At 42.0% G+C, this 21,171-nt stretch overlaps 1 protein-coding gene across 16 annotated transcripts in view; it reads right to left on the minus strand.

Annotated features, from left to right (window-relative positions):
- Window positions 1-21,171, minus strand: part of kiaa1109 (KIAA1109 ortholog) — a 93,561-nt gene that overhangs the window by 65,990 nt on the left and 6,400 nt on the right. For all 16 annotated transcript variants that reach the window (XM_035994659.1, XM_035994666.1, XM_031288648.2 and 13 more), the window contains exons 5-28: window positions 21,101-21,165; window positions 20,443-20,617; window positions 20,018-20,099; window positions 19,536-19,729; window positions 17,904-17,983; window positions 16,828-16,978; window positions 15,469-15,625; window positions 15,122-15,200; window positions 13,716-13,807; window positions 13,407-13,524; window positions 12,252-12,407; window positions 11,495-11,592; window positions 11,082-11,266; window positions 9,186-9,292; window positions 8,769-9,001; window positions 7,440-7,658; window positions 6,796-6,933; window positions 5,942-6,118; window positions 5,227-5,355; window positions 4,505-4,624; window positions 3,500-3,831; window positions 2,265-2,515; window positions 1,305-1,545; window positions 281-772 (exon numbers count right to left, since the gene is read on the minus strand). In XM_035994659.1, the coding sequence (XP_035850552.1) occupies window positions 281-772; window positions 1,305-1,545; window positions 2,265-2,515; window positions 3,500-3,831; window positions 4,505-4,624; window positions 5,227-5,355; window positions 5,942-6,118; window positions 6,796-6,933; window positions 7,440-7,658; window positions 8,769-9,001; window positions 9,186-9,292; window positions 11,082-11,266; window positions 11,495-11,592; window positions 12,252-12,407; window positions 13,407-13,524; window positions 13,716-13,807; window positions 15,122-15,200; window positions 15,469-15,625; window positions 16,828-16,978; window positions 17,904-17,983; window positions 19,536-19,729; window positions 20,018-20,099; window positions 20,443-20,617; window positions 21,101-21,165 (4,071 nt within the window). The remainder of the gene's footprint in view (window positions 1-280; window positions 773-1,304; window positions 1,546-2,264; window positions 2,516-3,499; window positions 3,832-4,504; window positions 4,625-5,226; window positions 5,356-5,941; window positions 6,119-6,795; window positions 6,934-7,439; window positions 7,659-8,768; window positions 9,002-9,185; window positions 9,293-11,081; window positions 11,267-11,494; window positions 11,593-12,251; window positions 12,408-13,406; window positions 13,525-13,715; window positions 13,808-15,121; window positions 15,201-15,468; window positions 15,626-16,827; window positions 16,979-17,903; window positions 17,984-19,535; window positions 19,730-20,017; window positions 20,100-20,442; window positions 20,618-21,100; window positions 21,166-21,171) is intronic.

Genomic DNA, 21,171 nt, shown 5'->3' on the forward strand with positions numbered 1-21,171 from the left:
CAAGCAATCTGGCAAAGTCAGAACTTGCTAGACAGGTCATTAATTAATTTGCTCTTACAGATGAGAAACGAGAGACCCTTTGATGTTACTGTGAGCTGAGACTCTACCATCACCTCAATCCCATGCTTAGCTTTGTACTTGATCTGACCATCCTGACCAACCTCAGTCTCCTCTCAAATGTTCCAACCCCTTTAACTTTGAGAACTTTTGTAAGTTCCACTAAAGCTGAGATCGATATGCCACGCTCCATTTTCTAAAGTACATTATCATTCAAGCTGACCTGAAGTTTTCCATGTGATACGGGGGCTGCTGTGGCTGCTGCATCTGCTGCCTCCTCTTCTTCTTGCGACCGGGGTACGTCCCTGGACCCTCGTCGGCGCTGCTTATTGGCTCAAAGTCCTCGGCAGCAGAGAAGTAGGCCTCGCTGTCGGCCACAGACATGCTGGAGTCTGCAGAACGGTACTGGTGGAAGGTGTTGGAGTCCGCTGAAGGCGTGAAGGGAAAGGAGCCGTAGCTCCTACGCTGACGTGGTGAATCCAGGACGTTCTCATCGCTGCGGGAAACCTCGCTGCTGAACTGGACGCCTCCGGACAGAACTGGTGGGGGCTTGTCGGCGAAGACGGCAGCTGACAGGCTCTTGGTGCTGCCCAGCCGACCTGAGTGTACAGAGGACTGGCGCTTGAGAGGGGAGCAGAGGGGTGAGCGCACCGAGGAGCGGTCCTGGGAGCTGTTGGGTGAGACTGGCGAAACCTCTGGGACCTCCCCTAGGGTGCTGCACAGAAAGAGGAGGAAATAACATTTGGAAGACATCGTTGACTGTGCGAGGACATCAAAACTATAAGATTGTATTGAAAGAGTCAAGGTCAAGGTAAACTTTATTATCCCAAAATAGGAAAATTCGGGTGGTCAAGGTCATAAACACAGATACAAATATAAATAGTGATATAAATATTCCATATGCCTTTCCCCCCCTTTCATCCACCTAACACACACATACCCATACAAACACACTTACACAGGGATAGCATTTTCAAACACCCTCACTCTGACAACAGACACATGTGTGCACACACAGAGCACGTCAAGGTACCCTCAGCATACACACACAACGATGTGCAGTGGGCTACATGATCCCTGAGAATGTGAACAGCATTTTAATCCACTAACACACACAAACACAAACACACACACACACACACACACACTCTATGAGTAACTACACCCTCGCTGAAAGTCCTGCTTCTAGTGCTTCCTGCTGTACATGCTCTTGTCGCTTATATTTACAGTATGTTGATGTTACTCACTCAGCGGGGCTTTTGCCGTTCACGGGGAACATGCGTTCCTCTGTGCTTGGCGAGGGAGTGTCTCTCTCTCCTGCCAGCAGGGGCAACGCGGCACTAGAGCAACTATTTTCTTCAGAGGAAGAGGCGGAGCTGTGGGAGCGTTGGGGCACCTGGAGACTGAGGAGGTGCTGACCACGTCTCTCAGGCAGCTCAGGAGGCAGGCAGGGCGAGTGTGTGCCCGTCTTCAGTCCGACAACTCTCCCTAAGAAAACATACATTTGATTTAGTAACTAAATTTGCGTGGGTGTGCTGGTTGAGAGAGAGACGGTGCAGGCTGTCAGAACAGAGAGGAAATTAGCAGTAACGTTGGTAGTGGTAATAAATGTACAGTGTAGTGTTTAATATTTCTGCTGTTTTCGCTGTTTTTGTTAAACAACACAGCGCCTTCCCAAATAGAATGCAGGAATCAGTAACCGTGTCACTAGTATTTATCATGTATGTATACGGGGAATATAAATAACCAGATTTCTCTGTGCTCATGTAAACACCATAACCCGAATATGATCATAACCGGGATAAGCCCTATAAACAGGTTATTCATGTCCATGTAAACACACTCAATATGTTACATTCAGTATCTTGCACCCCTTTTAAGATCATTGATTAGGCAGACAAGATAATGATAAAAAGCTCATGTATATTATATGCATGTATATATATGTATATTATATTATCAATAATTCCCATGTAATGAACCCCTAGATAAATAGACCTGCAATATTACTCCCAGTAGTCCCTGTACTGGAAGATTAACAGTTTTTTTTTCTCTAGCAATTCATTCAACATTGTGGCATTTAAATAAATATTCTTAATTTGCTTGGTGTTGCACAAAAAAATAATAATAAAAAAATAAATAAAAAAAACTTCAAGAACCTCTAGGGAGTATCAGGAAATCTATATTAAATCTTTGCAAATACATACCATCCACTTTAGGCGTTTCCTTGGTAATAATCCACTCCCCTGGCTGTAGCAAAGACTGGCCATAAGACATGTCTGACTCTGTGCTGGAAGAAGAGAACGCAGACGAGGAGGAAGGTGTGAGCTCTTCAAGCTTGAAGAAGTCCAGGCCCATGTTGGTACCTCCAAAGAACCTGCAGCCTCCGAGGCAGCCGCAGCGGTTCCGGCTGCGCTTGTTGCGAATGCCAGCCTCTTCTGGCCACAGGAACCAGAGTCTGAGGTAAAGGGAGAGATAGATGAAGTTTCTGTAGGTCTGTAAGATTTTGTCTAGGCTTGCAGACAGGCACATGTGGATAAAATGTTGCATTGGTCTCCCTTTCTAAGTCAACATCTGATTATCTTTTATTTGTCCTGACAGGTTTCCAGAACTCGGTTTTGCATTGGCATACACTCATACGCCCCTTTCACACGTGCAGTCTTTCTCTGAAATGTGTAGGGCCCTTTCCTGCATGCGATCATGTGTGAATGGGAGCAAGGATCGATATGCACATGAACATAATTTGTACTGACAATTTCCCACCTCAAGACCTAGTAACATTTCAGGGAAAATGCAAGTAGGAACACGCAGCTATAAGCACTGTTGGAATGTCCTTTCCCCCCCATCTATTCTGGCATTGCCATGGCAAGTGTGAAAAGGCACAAGGTGGAAATGTTGTGGCTGCATGAGTGAATAGTGAAAATCACTAGCGGTGCCTGAAAGGTTATCCCAGTAATTTACTGGCAACTATGTGTGAAAGGGACTATTGAATCATTAATGAACATACATACATTGTTTACCATTACTCATAACCCACATGCAGTGCGTTTAGCTAAAGAAATAAGAAACCACCATGTCCAGTTACAAGCTAGACAAGAACATCTGTACTGATAATGGCTCCCTGCAAACCATTTATGAGATCTTCAATTCATTATAACAGTAGTCTAATTATCAAATATAATAAGCTGGATCACCGTACTTGACAGAAAATGAATCATCTTGTTTTGTTTGAATGACCTATTTTACATTATGAGCTGAACATCGTATGACTGACTCTTTATACCAAGGTGTATTAAAGCCAGTGAGTCAAGTTTCAGCATTGACTTCTTCTTTTGTAAACAGTGGTTTTACGTTACCAGCAGTGTCCCTTGATTACACAAACACACACACACACACACAGTACTTGGAAAAGTACATAACCTTGACAGTCTGTGTTTTCTACCTTTTGCTCTGTGCATCGTGTTGCTCCAGAAAATGCCTCTGGACTTCACATTTGGCTGGGTGGTCAGCGGCCAGGGCGATGTCTGCTGTGATGAGGTTCAGGTTGACTGAACCCGCCTCCAGCCAGACAGAGCGTCGCAGCAAAGGGGGCTGACCGAGACCTAGCGGCTGACCCAGACCTTGACCCTGTCCGGCCGGCTGCAGCCTGGTCGCCTCGCCGTACTGCTGCTGCTCAATGTACTGCCGGATGTTTACGTCCTGCACCACAGCGCTGATGCCTTCTCCCACTGCCTGGTTGTGCAGGTTGCAGTTGGCTACGCGAATGATGGCCGTCTGGGGAGGACGAAAGTAAGAAAAAATTATTTACACATCTAACAGCGTATTCACAAACTGACATGGAATTAAACTGATAAATATATTTACTTAGTACAGAAAAATACTTCGCACATCTACAACATCAGACAGGTGCGCCAGAAGGGAACAAGCAGGTCAAAAGTTGGAAAGAAAATCCCACCTACTGTCTTAATTTGCAAAAAAATATAAAGTTTAGTAGTAGGCAACGTTTCAAGACTAGACCATCTACAGGCAAAGATGCCTGAATGAAAGTATGCCTGAATGAAATATAATGTTTAATAGTAGGCAACATTTCGGTACTAGACCATCTTTACTTTATACTTTTTTTTTATTGAAAAAGTATACTGCTGGACAGACGCCCCGAGCGGTTGGGGGGGGGGTTTGGTGCCTTGCTGAAGAGCACCTTGGCAGTACCCAGGAGGTGAACTGGCACCTCTCCAGCTACCGGTCCACCCTCCGTACTTTGGTCCGTACAGGGACTTGAACCTGCGACCCTACGGACTGAGCTACTGCCACCCCAAGGTAGTACCAAAACGTTGCCTGCTATTGAACTTGAGATTTTTTGCAAGCCAGACAGTGTGCGGGAGTTTCTTTGCAAATATATTTACTTAAAATACAACGCATAAACGACATAATGGTTGGCGCCAATTACCCTGATGTTGGCAGCACAGCCATGCTCCACTACGAAGAGGTCAACTCCATCCATGGCCAGTCGGGTCATGGTGTACTTCAGCTCGTCTGATGTGCGACAGTGACCTGGCAAGCAGCTCAGCTGTAAGACAACCATCATTTAGTAGCAGAAACTTTTAATTCAGTCTGGCTGTGCTTTACATACCGCTGCATAGCCTGTAGCCACAGCTGCTTGGTTGTCTGAAACTAATGAGGGTCTCTCAGGCAGAGTTTTTAAAAATATCCTTATTAGTATTCACATACAAACAAGACATTTTGTGAAACTGACTTGTTTTCTCGCAAAGTTACTTCACACATCATGGTGTTGTGTATGCATGTCGTGTGTGGTTGCTGTACATCAATAGCTTTGTGTTAGAATTCGTTGTTACAGACAGTTCCTCCAGCTGTGTAAAAGTGTGCTTTCTGAGTCATGCATCATTAAGACAAAAGGTTCACAGCGGTCTCCTTTTATTATTGGCTGCTATTTGCACATTTTCCGTCACACTGGACAGTTCTGGGCAACGTTCAAATCTCACCAAAAGTGAGCCATAATGAGCTAATGTAATAGCTTCCAGCGGGAGGTTCAGACACACACGTCTGTCAATGAGTTCAAACCAATGCTCGACAGATACAGCCGATAAAGGGAAAATGTGATAAATGAGGCTCAGACTGTGCAGCATTTCATCGTTTACCGCCTGTCTGTACCTTGGCATCGCAGATGCGACGGTCAAGGCCATGCTGGCAGATGACAGAGGGCTTGGGTTGTTCTAGCTGGAACTCTCGGGAAACCCCGTGGAAAAGGAAGTTCTCACCCCACTCTATCATACTGGCCACCTAATAATCACAGACACACACAGACACATTAGTACTCCAAAACAATCAATAGATACATGTACTGCTTGGGCAAATGCACTGAATAAAAAACATGAGTAAAACATACATACTAATACAGTCATTGTGGGGGTGGACAAAGCATAAGGAAAACACGTTTTGAAAAATACGTGACACAGTCACACATACTCCCACTTAGCTGACCTAAAGATCTATGATGTAATCATAATCTAAGGCTGCACATATTCATCCCTGCCATATACCAAATCACTCTTTACGTAAGCCAACTGCACGCGCACACACACACACACACACACACACACACACACACACAATCTTTGTGGGGACCCGTCATTGACATAATGCATTCCCTAGCCCCTTACCCTAACCTTAACCATCACAACTAAATGCCTAACCTTAACCCTTTCCCTAACCATAACCATAACCTAATTCTAACCCTAATCCTAAAACCAAGTCTTAACCCTCAAACAGCCCTTTAACCTTGGCTGTGCAGACCCCACAAGTATACTGTATTCCCCGGTTTTTGGACCCCACAAATATAGTAAAACACACACACACACACACACACCTGTGGAAGAGTGACCCTGCCGGTGAGCCCCCCAGCCTGCATGTCGATGAGCCAGGCGTACTCCAGCGTGTCAGTGCCCACTGGGAGGCCCTGAGCGGAGAACATAGCATGGGCCCTCATCTGCAGGCCAGACAGACTCAGGTGGCCGTCCCTCAACACCCCGTCCGCTGTGGGACGCTGTGGGTAAAAGAACGGATTCAAACACACAAATATTTTTTTTATCTAACATAACATCTCTACCTTGTAAGTGTGGGTAAACCCACAGAAACTGAACATAGCAATCTCCAGCTAAAAGAAGTTTCATTCCATATTATCCCTGCATGGGCCACAAAAAAGAGCTTGTTATCTCATTGGAGGAGAGAGATGAGGGTTACACATTCTTTGTCGGGGATTAGGGAAAGATATTTACCCCGAGCTAAAAATAGGATCCAACTCATGGCTAAAGCTTAGAAATTCTGTGTGGTTATACAATATGCAGGTGCTTATGCAAAGATGTGGCTGGTGAAAACATTATGCAACTCCAACCTGAAAAGCTTTATTCAGGGTATTTTCGCCTTCAGATTAAAAAGTAGCTGTTTGTGCGTTCATTGTTTTCGCACATAAGATGTGCCACATAGTTTAAGTTTGTATTACTGTTCCTTTTAAATTAAAAGATGAATGTAGGGTTCAACATGTCACTTTTACCCCAAGAATAATGTTGTGACCTTTTATGTGCTTTTCGGACACACAGACAAAAAAATATTTTAAGCAATTTTCCTTCAGATAAAAAGTCTAAATCTAGGCAATGGCTGCATTATATGGAGCCAAAATAAGCAGCACATCCCATCAGGCACATGTGTAGTTGTGTTTCTGACCTGGTAGTTGTCACTGATGAAGATGTGAATGGGAGACAGGAGCAGCTGAAGCATCGTCTCCTTGTAACCCTTCTTCATCTCAAAACACAGCCGTTCCAAGAAGCCGGATGGACCTTCGGGACCCTCACTGCTGCAGTGCTGGAGGCACAGAGAAATTGAGAAAACATGTGGACTCATGCATCGAGTTATTTTTTTTTTAATAAACATGAACGCACATCAACTCAAAAAGCATGGCTGGCAGGTACTGTATAAATCAAAAAATACTTCCTTGCAAGCCAGGAAACAAATGCCGGTGAATAAACATATATTTACACGTTTTACTTGAATGTTCACAATCTATTATTCATTTATTTCTTTTCTCATATGCGCTTTTTTTTATAAGTTGCCTACAGCATCTTGATATTTTTCATCTATTTCTATCCATGAAACTTACGATTTAGTTTTTTATTTACTGCTGCATGTCTTGCATGCATTTATATAGTTTATACATTTCCATTAAATTTTATTCCACACTGTAGTGACGGAATGGTTTCATAATCTTTGATCGTAGCCCATTTGCTATACTACACTAATCTCTCTCTCATGCTCTTTTTCTTTTTTAAACCAAACCATTAAAACGAACTATTGGCAGTCATCAGTTTTACCATTGGCAGTCGACCGTGGACTTTGTAGAGGTTGATGAGCACGGTGATGTCCCAGGGGCGCAGGTCCAAAGGGTGGACGTTTGAGTTTTCCTTCTGTCCGCTCTCCTCCATCCCCAGAGGAGACCAACCGAGGCCAGAGGAGGTGGAGGTGGACAACACGGGGCTGGATACTGCCTCCTCAAAGTCTGTGTACATGTCGTCCTCACCAAAATAGTTTTCCTGTGGGAACAGTTGAAAGGGAGGTTAGAGGGCTGTTTAATACGTTGTTAGTCTATATCCACGACTTTCCACTTTCAGGATTGCCCCGATGCCACGGGATATTCCGACGATTTTCACTCTTTTCGGCTTTTCGGATGTCCATTACCTTACGCTTTCTTTTGCTACGTTTACACGTGACCGGCTATTTTCATAAACGGACATTTCAACCTCTCCGTTTTCAAAAATAACATCGTGCACAGCTGTCAGTTTTCAGAAAAGTGTTCGTTTACATGTACCCGTGTATATATGCCGTCAATGCCGTCAAGAGCACGCCAAACCTGCAGATGACAGTGGAACGAGAAGCTCAAGCCCACGTTAGCCAATCAGAATCCTGAACATAGCAACAACAGCAACGAATCACTTCCTCTTTCTCTCTCTCGGCTGCCTAAACCTCCGTTTGTCTCAGTTTACATGCAAACGTGCAAACAAAGATTTCCAAAATCTCCACTCTGGCCGGAGGTTTTAGAAAGACTCGTTTTTAGAGGCAAATTCTCAGTTTGCATGTAAACGAAGGGCACAAACGAAGGGAAATGTCTCCATTTTTCAAAATAACCATGTACGTGTAAACAGGGCATGAGTGTTGCAATTCTAAACTCTGGTCGATTTATGAGGACTATGGTTAACTGTTGCACGACTAAAAACAACTTTTGAACGTACACGTACAAAACAAGTTCCTTCCCGAGGCTATTTCGCAGAGGCACCGTGGCTCTTCACAGTGCTTAGCGCCGCCCATGACGATTGTGATTGGTTTAAAGAAATGCCAATTAACCAGAGCACGTTTTTTTTTCCTATCCAGGAATGCTGTGTGGACTAGCCAGACCCTCCTCTGCAGCGCTGTGGAGGAAGGTCTGGCAAAGCGAGAATAATGCGTTGTCGACTTCGAATTCTGCCTTTCACCAATTCTTTCCTGATGCTTTCATTATTATCCAAAATATGCATCCACGCTATTACATTGAACTCCTAATTACACTGAGTGCAAAACACCAACACACAATGACGATTGATGATTACCAAAGGTGTCACCAAAATCCAGAATTTTGTTATTAGAGACGGACTCAAGGACATTTGTACCTTGATGGAGATCAGTGCTCGGAGCAAAGGCCCATAGAGGATGATTTGAGAATTTGGGGAAACATCCATCTCCACATGAAGTCTGTCGGGGGGGAGCTCTGTGGGGTCAGCGGGCATCCGGCTGTGGGCAGCTGAAGCAGATGTGGAGGTGTAGCGTGGCGGGGCGTTGTGGTGTACCGAGGTGTGCTCTGGGGGACGCAGAGCTGACAGAATGGATTCCTCCATCTCAGACACTTTAAAACAAACATCACAGGCAAGTTACACAACATTATGTAAAACAGCTCGGTAAGACAGAAGTAACCTGACTGAGGGAAGATTTTAAAGATGGTTACATTTTCTTACACAGTCCACAGTAATTCTGTCATGGTTGGCTTTAGAACAAACGACAAAGAATTGACACTAAAGCAGTGAGCTTACGCGACTGTTTGAGTTGCTCATCAGCCTTCTGGGGATAAATGGGGTGCCAGGTATAGTCAATGATGAGCAAGAAGTTGGGTACACTCCAGCAATCCACCCAGCCAGCTCTGATGTAAGGAAGAAAAACACACTCAGTACACAGTCATTATTGAGAGTTTATCATCATTTCAAGTGGATTTTCCAGTACATCGTTCGCTTTATGAACCGTTCAATGCAAGGACATACAGTAGAGGCAAGAGACAGCAAATGGGTCACACCTGATTTCTCTCCAGCACAGAGTGCACTGGTCCAGAGAGATATCGATCGTAACCTCCCAGGGGGTAAGTAGGTCTCTCACAGTACTACATGAGTATAGTCTGGCTCTGGGTTTTTCCATTATAAATGATCTGAATGTTGAGCTATCATGTACAGTGCATGTGCTAACCAACTAGCAAAGGTTCTTGAGCACCTCTTTGATCTCTCCCTGGCCTTTAGGGTGGCGCTTATAATATGAAAACGGATCCTGCTTTGCAACACTCTCCAAAAGGGATGCTGGCCAATCAGAAGCCTAAAAAAACCGCAATCACTGTAAGGCTACCTGGCTGCAAAGGTGCATCGATCGCTCCAAAGCCAATTCTGACGCCTCTGTTTCTCAATAAAGTAGAAGAGTAAGTGTACATTTATGTGTAAACATGTAGTCCTGTTAGCAAGTAGATAACTGCGCACACGCTGACCTTACATTCCAAAAACTATTTGTTTTCCCCGTCTACATGACAACACTGAAAACGGAGTTTCTGAAAATCTTCACCCTGGAAGGAGTCTTCCAAAAAATCTGTTTTCAGTGACCTAAAATGCAGTTTTTGTGTGTAGGAAAGGCCAAAACGCATAGAATAAGCTACATTTAAAAAAAATACCTGTCTACGTGTGTACTAGGCCTTAGATGGATATAGAACAGTTTTACACATAATAAAGGGTCTAAATGGAAAAAGACTGTTGACTCAATAAAGCCTTATTAAACAGGCTATTGCATCTCACTTAAAGGTCCCATGGCATGAAAATGTCACTTTATGAGGTTTTTTAACATTAATATGAGTTCCCCCAGCCTGCCTATGTTCCCCCAGTGGCTATCCTGCTCTGCCTTTGAGAAAATGAAAGCTCAGATGGGCCAATCTGGAATCTTCCCTATATGACGTCATAAGGGGAAAGGTACCTCCCCTTTCTCTGCTTTGCCCGCCCATGAAAAAGAGAGAGACATCATGGCTTGCAAACAAGCCAAGCATGGCAGTTGGTCAAGGCCACACCCCCACCCTCCACCTTGCCCCCCCCCCCCTCTCTCCTCCTCAATAGCAGCAAAGCTACAGACACAGAAATGGCACATACTAAGGAAAGCTCATTGTGGGACTGGCTCTAGTGGCTGTAATTCTGCACCAAGGCTGAATTTCAGGAAAGAGATTTCAGATACAGTATTAGGGGACCACTGAGCATTGCCAAATGAGTTGATACATATCAGCTTCACAAAACACTCTGTATTTCTCAGCATGGCTGTGTTTAGAAATTGTTGTCCTCCGGTGACTTTCGCGCGCAGAAACTCGAGTAAAGATAATTACCTCTTCTGAAGAGTCCTTCATGTTTTTTTAATCCTCCGTGTCCTCCTTGGCTACTAGCAACTGCGATTACAGAAGGTTTGCATCATGTGGATGCAACAACAGTGGTGTTGTGATTACTTAGAATTCCTCGTGGGGCTGACAGAAACCACACACTATAGCTTTAAATTACCACCTACTACCTTGGCAACATTTATTTTCTACCCAAGTATTGATGTTAGTCAGAAATATGATGATGAGTCATCCTGCTCTTTGATAACACACTCACTTTTTGCTCACAACTAGAGAGAAATAATTCCCAGCTTTAACTCACTCTGCGTGGGTGATGTTCCTCCAGCGGGACTTGGTGGGTTTGGGAGGGGGAGCACTTTGGTTTTCCCCTGGCATGAACATGTCTGGGGGGAGCTTGACGTTCTGGTAGTCTTTGGCCAGGGTGAGGAGGGGGTAGCGGCTTGGGTGGCACTCTGGCAGGGACAATCGCATGTCTGTATCCTCTGCCTGAGGAGGACAAAGCATATATACAGTACGTGCATGCACCCACACATATTCATAGTTGCTGTCAAAGAATTCACATCTATGGGCACATAGAAATACACACAGTATGTGCAGTTATACTTCTGTAAAAACATTTTCCAGACAAAAACAAATCTTTACAATTACACTCCAATAAAAAAAAAAGGACTTTTGTTTTTGACACAAATCATATTCACTTAAAGCGTGACTCACGTTCAAGCTGAAGCGGGTATGGCAGGTGGTTGGAACAAACTCGTTGAAAGGCAAAGTGAACTCTATAGTGAGCGTCTCGCCGCATGCTGCAAGGTACACTGTAAAAGATCAATAATGCAATTGATTAGTCTGCCCTGGTCTGGGATTAAGTGGAGTATGTACTGTGTATACAATATATCATGACTTAATAGAGTCAATGTATTCAGTCATGGACATCAGCTTCCAGTGTTTAAGAGGCATTAAGTTATTGATTGATTATTGATTGCCTTCCATGGCTGGATTTTGATTTTCTTACATTTTTTAGCCTTAGTGCTAATGCTAAACACATATATAACAGTAGGTCTATTTGTTATTAAATTTTTTTTTTAGTACAAAATGATTTTAAACCTGTAAATTGAATGTGATATTTTTTTTAATGTAACTTCACTCTTAACAGCAAATATTATTTATTTTAGTTAGGAAAAAATGGTGTACTTTACTTCAGAATAGGTAGATAAAAATGTCATGTCTATGTGAATGGCTTGTTAGATAAAATTGCTGTAAATGTAAGAAGTGTAGAATTCTGTGGTGTTTTCACACCTTTGTCATACTTACTTTAATTTGTTTACGGTATAACGTGCTTAACTGAAATCAAAAATATTAAAGATAGAAAAGATATCAAATTTTTCAAAAAGTTTTTTTTACATAATTTAGCCTTACCCTATACAGTTTTGTACTGCTTTACGGTTATTTGCATCTAGAAGAGCATCTTTCTTACCATTCTCCTGCTGCTTGGTGGAACAATCAACCCAGTTGTGCTGGTTTGCTGCCCAAATCATCTCAAACTGGTGGAAAAGGATCTTGAACTTCCAGGAATAGGGCACAAAGGAGTAGATGTCTGGGGCACTGTCACTCGCCCAGTCCTGGATCAAATCTAAAAAGAAAGAAGGAAGAGTGACGAAGTGAAAAAATTTAAACTTTTCCTGTTAGTTTAATACATTTCACTATTAAAATACTAAGCGCTAAATCTTGCATAAGATGTCCTGTCATTGGTTAAAGGGTAACTACCGTTTTTTTCAACCTGGACCCTATTTTCCTATGTTTTTGTGTCTAAGTGAATGATGTTAACAACAATCTTTGACACTGGTCCAGTATTAAGCAAGATCGCTGCAGTCTGCAGCGGCAAAACAAGCTACAATGTAAGTTAATAGGGCAGTTGTCCATCTTGTATTTACCTTCACAAAAGTGCTCGTTTTGCCACTGACAGGCTCAGATTAATATTCTAAGTGTCTGACAACATTATGGAAAGGATCCCTTCAGAGATAGACCTATAAAAACCTCTTTGAGACCTTTCTGTTTAACCAGAAACAGCTCTGAAGTCACTAGCGCTAAACCCACCAGACTCCATTTAAAAAAGCAATACATTTAGCGTGTATCGAGCCAACGTATTTTCACGTGTAAATCGGTAAACTATGTGTTTATTTCAACCAAAACTAGAGTTGTGATGGTTGGAAAAGTGGAAAGATGACCCAAAGCGGCTTTTCATAGTTTTATTTTGTTTCTGTCGACTTTGAATGAAGTGTATTTTACGATGCTAAAATTACTGTTTATTTATATAGATCTGGTGGGTTTAGCGAATGCAATTTCGCAGATGTTTTAATGTTTTAAAAAAGGATCTTACTCTTTAACAGAAAGGTCGACCTCCTTAGAAATCCTTTCCATAATGTTGTCAGACACTTAGAATATTAATCTGAGCCTGTCAGTGGCATAACGAGCACTTTTGTGAAGGTAAATACAAGCTGGACAACTGCCCTATTAACTTGGATTTTAGCTTGTTTTGCCGCTTTCACTCACACACAAAAACATAGGAAAATAGGGTCCAGGTTGAAAAAAACGGTAGTTACCCTTTAAGTCTGTTTGTTGGAGGACTCACCGGTGAAGAAGTTTTTCTGGGCGTAGATGAAGTGGTAGGTGGCCTTGTACACCTCAATCTCACACTGCCATGACTGAGGCATGTTCCACACCCGAGGGTAGCCGGCTATGACATGAAACTGAAATAAAGGCAGAGGCAGGACACGTTTTTTTACTTGTGGCAGAGAGCACTATGTATTAATGCACGTTTGACAACGCATTTGCTCAACTTTCCCTTGCATCTAAAGTCGATGGGAGAAGTAACAATTTTTCAAATTTCTGTCCAAAGAGTTGAACTGAAAAGCTTCTTGTATAATTGCCTGCTACTTACAGCCAGCATCTCAGCCTCCAGAAGAGTCCTATACTGCATGCTGCTGGTGGTGTCCACATGAAGCAACTGGCCTTTGATGGTAGGAGAGTAGCCTGAGGGCAGAGGAGACAGTCAGGAAAGCAGGGCCCATCAATTCTCAAAACCCAAAGCTAGGGCCAAGTTCTTACAAATGATGTCATTTACCAGCAAAACTTGAAAAGCTACTTATGTTAACCGCATTTCTGGAGACCGAGGAGAACATTGACTGATGACTGACACAATATTATCTGCTCAGTGTGAGAAATTATTACACATCTATCAGAGTTGAGAATGTCAATGTTCCCCCGAGCTCAGTTGTTTTATTCTGGATATTGCTTCAAATCTAATTCCTGATGGTTTTACTTGATCTTTTATTCTGTATTACTGTATAATGGGGGAGGAAACATCACAGTTACATTTCAGCTCACTTAACCCACGAGGTGTGGAGAGTGTTAAACAAACATACTCAATGGAGCCTCATGTAGAAGAGTTTACTGACTTTACGAAGTGTGTGCATGGTTTTACAGCGAATCAAGAGCAATGGAGAACTAGAGAAAGTCATTTCCCCCAGTCTACAATTCACAGTGGTAGTAGGTCAATGTGGTCTTGTCCACTTGACGATGTCTTGGACTTCTTATACAATACTGGATGTTTTCAATGTCATTTACACAGGACATAAATAATTTAAGCGGATCCTATATGTGGATAACATGTAGATGTAAAAATACAATCATTAGTCAAAATCATATGCTCTATATAACTAAAGATATAGTACAGAGCTCTTGTATTGTTAGTATTAGTTTGTATGTGCAAAGACAGTCACTAACGAGTCTCTGTTTTGGTCTCAGTCTTGAGCAGGGCTATTTACTTTAGTCTTGATTTTGACTGAACCCCTCTCTGATCTTCGAACTGATTTATACTGAGGTATTCCTGACTATGGCCATGCCTACATACTGACCTACTGTAAATGTGAAAATGTAGCCCTCTGTGTTACTGAGGGCTTAGTGTGGATCAACTCAAGTACATTTCCAGGATGACTGCCTGACATCCCGTGCGTTGCTCAATAACTAAATGGAAACTGCAAGTTTTGACTTAAAAAAAAAAAATTTCACTTCATATTGACAAAGACATATTATAAGTTTAAATGTGTCAAATAAAGAAAGAGCCAAATTTGCTAGGACCAGCTGGAGAATCTCCAATTATCATCGTACAAGCCTTTTTGACATTGTCCTAAGTATGAGTTCATCCTGACATTTGATAAAGCTGCTTATCATGTCTGTCGTCATTAGTCAGAGCAACAGATTTTTACCAAATGATGGGGAAACTGTTGGAGTGATTTTGGTGTCCTGGTCTTATTTTTTATTTTTTTTTTTGGAACACACACTTACCGTTCTCTCCTACAGTCATGGGGATGTTGACTTCCAGGTAAGAGCCAGCACCTACATTCACATGGATGGCATTGGTTTCCTAGTAACAGGGATGAAGAGCATGGGGGGTGAGAGAGAGCCAACAGAACAGTCGTACATGCTGTCAAATTATTAATGAGGGGTGCTTTAACGCCTTAACACTAGAACAGCCAGACACTTTAGGGGTAGCAATATCAATAGATAACGTATGCCAAGACATGAAATAAAGACAAGCAGGAGCAGCAGGGAGAGAAAAGAGATCACAGAGGTTGGAAAGAAAGAAAGAAAGAAGACAAAGAGAGAAGAAAGCACACAAGAGCAAGAGTCACCCTGTTTTTGGTAAAAAGCAGATCGATGGTGGCGTCAGCAATGATGTTCATGCGGAGCTCGAAGGCCTGGATCTGCCTGGGTTTTCCTGGCTGGGCAACCTCGGTCACTTTCATGGCCTGGTAGTCAGCCGGCAGGAAGAACTTCCACAGACAGTCCCTGAGGAAATGGAGAGTTTGTGTATATCCCAAATCTCAATCAATCAATCAAACTTTATTTATAGAGCACTTTTCATACATGTACAATGTAGCGCAAAGTGCTTTACAGTTAAAAGCAATTGACCCCCCACCCCCTATCACATAAATGATTCCCCAGACACCCACAGACACACACCATCTCATACACACAATAAAACTAACATGTGACTGAGCGCGGAAAAGCTAAGTTAAAAAGGTGGGTCTTGAGCCTGCTCTTAAAAACCTGAACATTCTCTGCAGCCCTGAGGTCCTCCGGCAGGCTGTTCCACAGACGGGGGCCGTAGTACTGGAACGACGCCTCCCGTCCAGCGCCCACGTCGTTTAAATAGCAAATACACCTGCGCCCATCTGTGCGCCCATGGGCGTGCTGGTCTTACAGGGAGGTGTGTTCAGGTGAATTCTTGGCGTATTGCTATCTTGAGGCAGCGGGAAGTGATCGCACCATTGACTAACAAAAACCTGGTCTAAAGTCAATAGCGCAGCATTTAATTGTTATTTTAACAGAGCATTAGTAAAATGCGCCTAGGCTCGTGCACAGCGCGCGCACACTATGCTTGGTACACACACACAGGGAAGCGCAACAGCACACGAACATGCAAAAGATTTAAATATTACGGTGCAAATCCGCCATCATAATAGCAATGTGCCAAGGCACAAACGCGCCTGATTTTTAAAAGGGAATGGGAGATGACACTCTGACTGGTTTATTGCATGCGCCTGGCGCACGGTCCCTTTTTTCTGGCGTTAAGCTAGCAAATGTCGATTCGTGCACACCCTAAACGCACCTGCGCCAGGCGCTTCACGCCGTGCGCTTAGATCGTTAAAATAGGGCCCCTGGCCCCCTCACTTGACCAGAACAGCACTCTATGACATTTGCATCTGTATTGATATGCTTTTTAAGTACCTACCAAAGATATAAGAAAACAGTGCTATGTTTTCCTACTAAGTTTCATTAACAAATTGTACCATTGCAAGTAAACTGGCTTGAGTTTAACTGGCATGTCACCTGTCATTCAAAAGGAGAGGTTCTGTAATGGTGCAGTTTTGTAATGATCTGTGTTTTAATACTTGCTAAGATGTTAATCACGTTAAACCAATTCTCAACAAACGCCACTTTTTATGCAATATGCACTGAATTGTGGTGAGGTTTATGATCTTACTCACCTCTGACGATCTGCCCAAGGGCCGTAGTTGAAGTCAGTTCCTTTTCCACAGACAATGTCCAGACCCCAACATGGAGGCAGGTCCTGAAGCTTATCGTCCTCACTGCACGTCTCTGCCTCCTCCCCACCCTCCTGCTCCACAGGCACCAGCCCTGTACACACACAGAGACACACAGACACACACAGACACACACAGACACACACACCCACACACACATTAGCCTAATACTAGATTATGGAGGGTGTAAACTGCCAAAATCAAAAATAAATGACTCGATAAATAAATTAATATGCCATTAAAAAGGTGCAAAGAAATTTTATTTAAAAAATAATTTAAAATGTAGCCATTAATTAACTGATAAAATGTGACATAAGTTGAACTTTCTGTTTTAATTTGCTTCTTTATTTACCTTTGTATTTATAAGTAACCCTATTTATTTATTCACTTTAATTGTTTCCCCTTTATTTAATAATTTTAAATTAATTTAAAAATGTATTTATTATTATTATTTTTTATTTATTTATGTAATTATGTATGTTTTTATTTGTTTATTTATGTATTATTGTCCTGTTGCACCCCCCCCCCATGCAACTTATTTATTTTTGTATTATTTTTCTTTATACATTTCTTTTTCATTACGCAAATGTCATTCAGTGTGTATCATGTTTTTTTCTGCATAGATCGACTATACATGCCTTGCTCCCAAACCTCACTAAATAGCTTCGTCCTCCATATTAGGTGACTCTGTCTCTGACAACATACAATACTAATACATATAATACTAATACTAATCATAAACACACAAAACGCCTTGCCAACAATCTTGAAACTATTTTACTACTGCTCCTTCATAATCAACTAGCTAATGTCCACTGGTCATGCTTATATTTTACTGCAAGCACTGAAGTGTGCAGGGTTGTTTGATAGCAAAATACAGTATGTCCCAATTAAAAACTATTTTGAAAGTTTTTAAAGAAAAGACAACTTTTAGCCTTTTTTTGGTATTGTCGCAGCTTTGTTGGATAACATGTTGGTTACCATTTTTAGATTTTGTGTGTGTGCGTGCATGAGCATACCGGGTTCATCCTGGTAATAGTAGATGTCAACATCATTGGACTGCATGACCACAAAGCCTTCTCCCATCAGTCTGGGAGGTCTAGAAGAGAAATCCACAAGGTCACAGTTATACGGCAAAGTAGGGCTGGGCGATACGGAGGAAATCGGATATCACGATATTTTTGACCAAATACCTCAATACCGATACCGCAACGATATTGTAGTGTTGACTATTGGTGCTTTCACAAAATATTTACACAATGAGATTTTTGATAAATAATCATCAGTAATGTGGATATAATGACTAAGTGGGTAAAGGCAAATAATAGAACAGTTACAACAGTCTGGTAAGTTCAGAAAAGTACATCACTTTACTGTAATGCAGCCTTTAAAACCATGAAAAGACAACACTTATGCCATATTACGATATTACGATATCACGATATCCAAAATCTAAGACGATATCTAGTCTCATATCACGATATTGATATAATATCGATATATTGCCCAGCTCTACGGCAAAGTACAGTTTTATGTAGAAGTTAAGAACACTTTTTTAAATAATTACAAGTAGGGTCACAGCAGGTTAAGCAGGAATTAGATATTCAGTCCACATTGAAGCTTGATTCTGGCATGAAGAGGCAATTTCATAAATGCAGTGGCCTTCCTCTTACATATTTTTGCTTTATCTCACTGGACATTCCAACAAAGCTTTAAGACACGTCAAGGACGGTTAGAGGTTGAAATCACTGATGGCTTCTTTTCCAGAGGCTACAGCTGCCAAGTTTATATTGAGAGTGTCTTCTTAATCACAGAAGGTAAACATAATGTTACTCTTCGCGTTGTTTCATTCAGCTGAAGTGCAGATAACGGTTTATGGTATCCCTGCTTTTAATGCAATACAGTTAAAGCTGCCAAGTTAAAAAAAAAAAAATCACAGTGGAGAAAAGCGATGCCTTAATCCAACATTCTGCCTACATTTTTGGTATCAGAATTAACAATTGCCAAATTCTGATTTACACATCCTTTGTTCTATATCCAACAGCTTATATTTTTAAGAAGGCTGTAGCTCCTGAGTCAGCCATTAAAAGGCAGTAAATGCAGAATGTTTTAAGCAAAAAAACTAATTCATTCAAATAAAACTATTTATTTGGAATTAACTCCTTGCACAAAACGCAATTTTTTTTATTTTGTACAAACAAGCAGAGAAATATAGAGTGAGTCCTCTGCTTGTTAAGATTCCCATCATACACATTGCAGGATGAAAAGGAAGAAACACAGAGAGAGCAGTGAACAGAACTATACAGTTCAAACTTTCTAATGATCTTGTTTTCCACAGTCATTATGGTATGCTTAAACAATGAGAGGCAAAAGATATTTTGACATTATTCTTTAGGCAAGAGTATTATCTCGAAATAGTTTTGGTACTGACAACGACATTAGTTGAAAAATGCTGTTTACAAGTGTCAGTCTGCTACATTATTCAATCTCTATGGTATTACTTTTATATGAATGTTACCCTTGAATTTAAACAGCAATGCCTCTTAAACTGCCAGCCTTTGAAAATGGGATTTTACGGCGACGCTCAAATTAAATGAACAGAAATAAGTCAAATGTTGATGTTTCTTCATCAGTAAGTGACTTGGACTTACTCATCATTCTGCATGCCAAGGTAGCGTGGACTGGGAACCAGCATGACGCGCACATTCTCCAGCGAGCCTTTGACAATGTGCATGTACTGGTCCAGGTGGCTGGATGGAGGCTTGGTGGTGTACGTCAGGAAGGCATCCTCAAAGTTCACACACAGAGTTTGGGGGAGGTGGTGGTTCCCAAATGCCAAACGACCCTACAGGAGAGCAAACACACATGCAATAAAGGCCTAAACACTAAAGATGTTATTTTTCATTCATCACTTGTTTTCCTCAATAGTGGCCTGCGGCTGCCCACTGCTCCTATGTATAGGATGGGTTAAATGCAGACGACCCATTTTGTTTCTCTGTGTATTGTCAGAAATGACAATGAAGACACCTTTAACCTTCAATAATGCTCTTGAAGCGATTTCAAAAAGTGGAATCACGCTTCCTTTCGTAGACCAAATTCCATCCATTTTTTGTTGGATTTGCGAGGTACTTACAGTGCTGATGTTTACTTTGACGACAGGAATGAGGGAGCGCCAAGATGACGTGTGGTCTGGACTCTCTGCTTTGATGTTCACACTATAATGGGACCAGAAGACATTCAGTCTTACAACAATTCAATAGTGCTACAATTCCAGTCAGCACAATTCATTTGGCCGTCAGTGGGAAATGAGAACAGCCCTTATCTGTGCCGTCACTTCCAATGCGTTTGGTGTTAAACAGATTTTTTTTTTTTTTTTTAAATGGAGCATTTGTGCAGCTTTTTCAGACTGCTTGTCATCAAATCTCCATTCATCAATCATCTGTGAATTGGATGCTTTTTTTTTTTGCACTTTTGTTTACCACTAAAATTAGCTTATTATCAAAACAACCCTAACACTAAATACAAGGAAAAAGCTGTTGGATGAGGCCTTGGTCGTACCTTTCTAGTGTCTTGTTTCTGTCCTCTCGTCCCTTCTCATCATCTTTTTTGGGTGTTATGAGTGTGGGGTCCAGTCCGAAGGTCTCCTGCAGTCGGGCGTAGAGGTCGGTGCGGTTGTAGACGTGAAACTCAAAGCCGTTGACTGTCATGTAAAGCCTGGTCTCTGCCTTGGGGTCTGGGGACAAGAGACACAGAGGGAACTCAGAAGTTATGTTGATGTTTCCTTCCATAACTGGTTCATTTGAGGTGGGAGGTAAAAAAATAGAACTTTATGATATGTATGTGTGTATGATACATTAATTTGATAATTATGATGTAAGGAAATAAATTAAGATAAAGGAAATAACTTTAAATCTAAGGAAAGCTCAATAAAGCTGCATTTATTCAAATATCAGGCTAATGATAAACTCCTAACTTAGCTACTCTGTTTGGGCGCCCGGATAGCTCAGTTGGTAGAGCGGGTGCCCATATATAGAGGTTTACTCCTCGACACAGCAGGCCCGGGTTCAACTCCAACCTGCGGCCCTTTGCTGCATGTCATCCCCCTCTCTCTCTCCCCTTTCATTTCTTCAGCTGTCCTGTCAATAAAGGGCTAAAAATGCCCAAAAAATAATCTTTAGAACTTTGCTCCTCTGTCAACAAATATCCCTCTACTCACCATGCTGTTTCTGTTTTGGGTTATACATTTTCCACCAACGAAATATGAGGAAGCCATCCTGTATCCTGTAA

Source organism: Sander lucioperca, chromosome 18 (assembly GCF_008315115.2).
Source record: "Sander lucioperca isolate FBNREF2018 chromosome 18, SLUC_FBN_1.2, whole genome shotgun sequence".
NCBI classification, from domain to species: Eukaryota; Metazoa; Chordata; class Actinopteri; order Perciformes; family Percidae; genus Sander; species Sander lucioperca.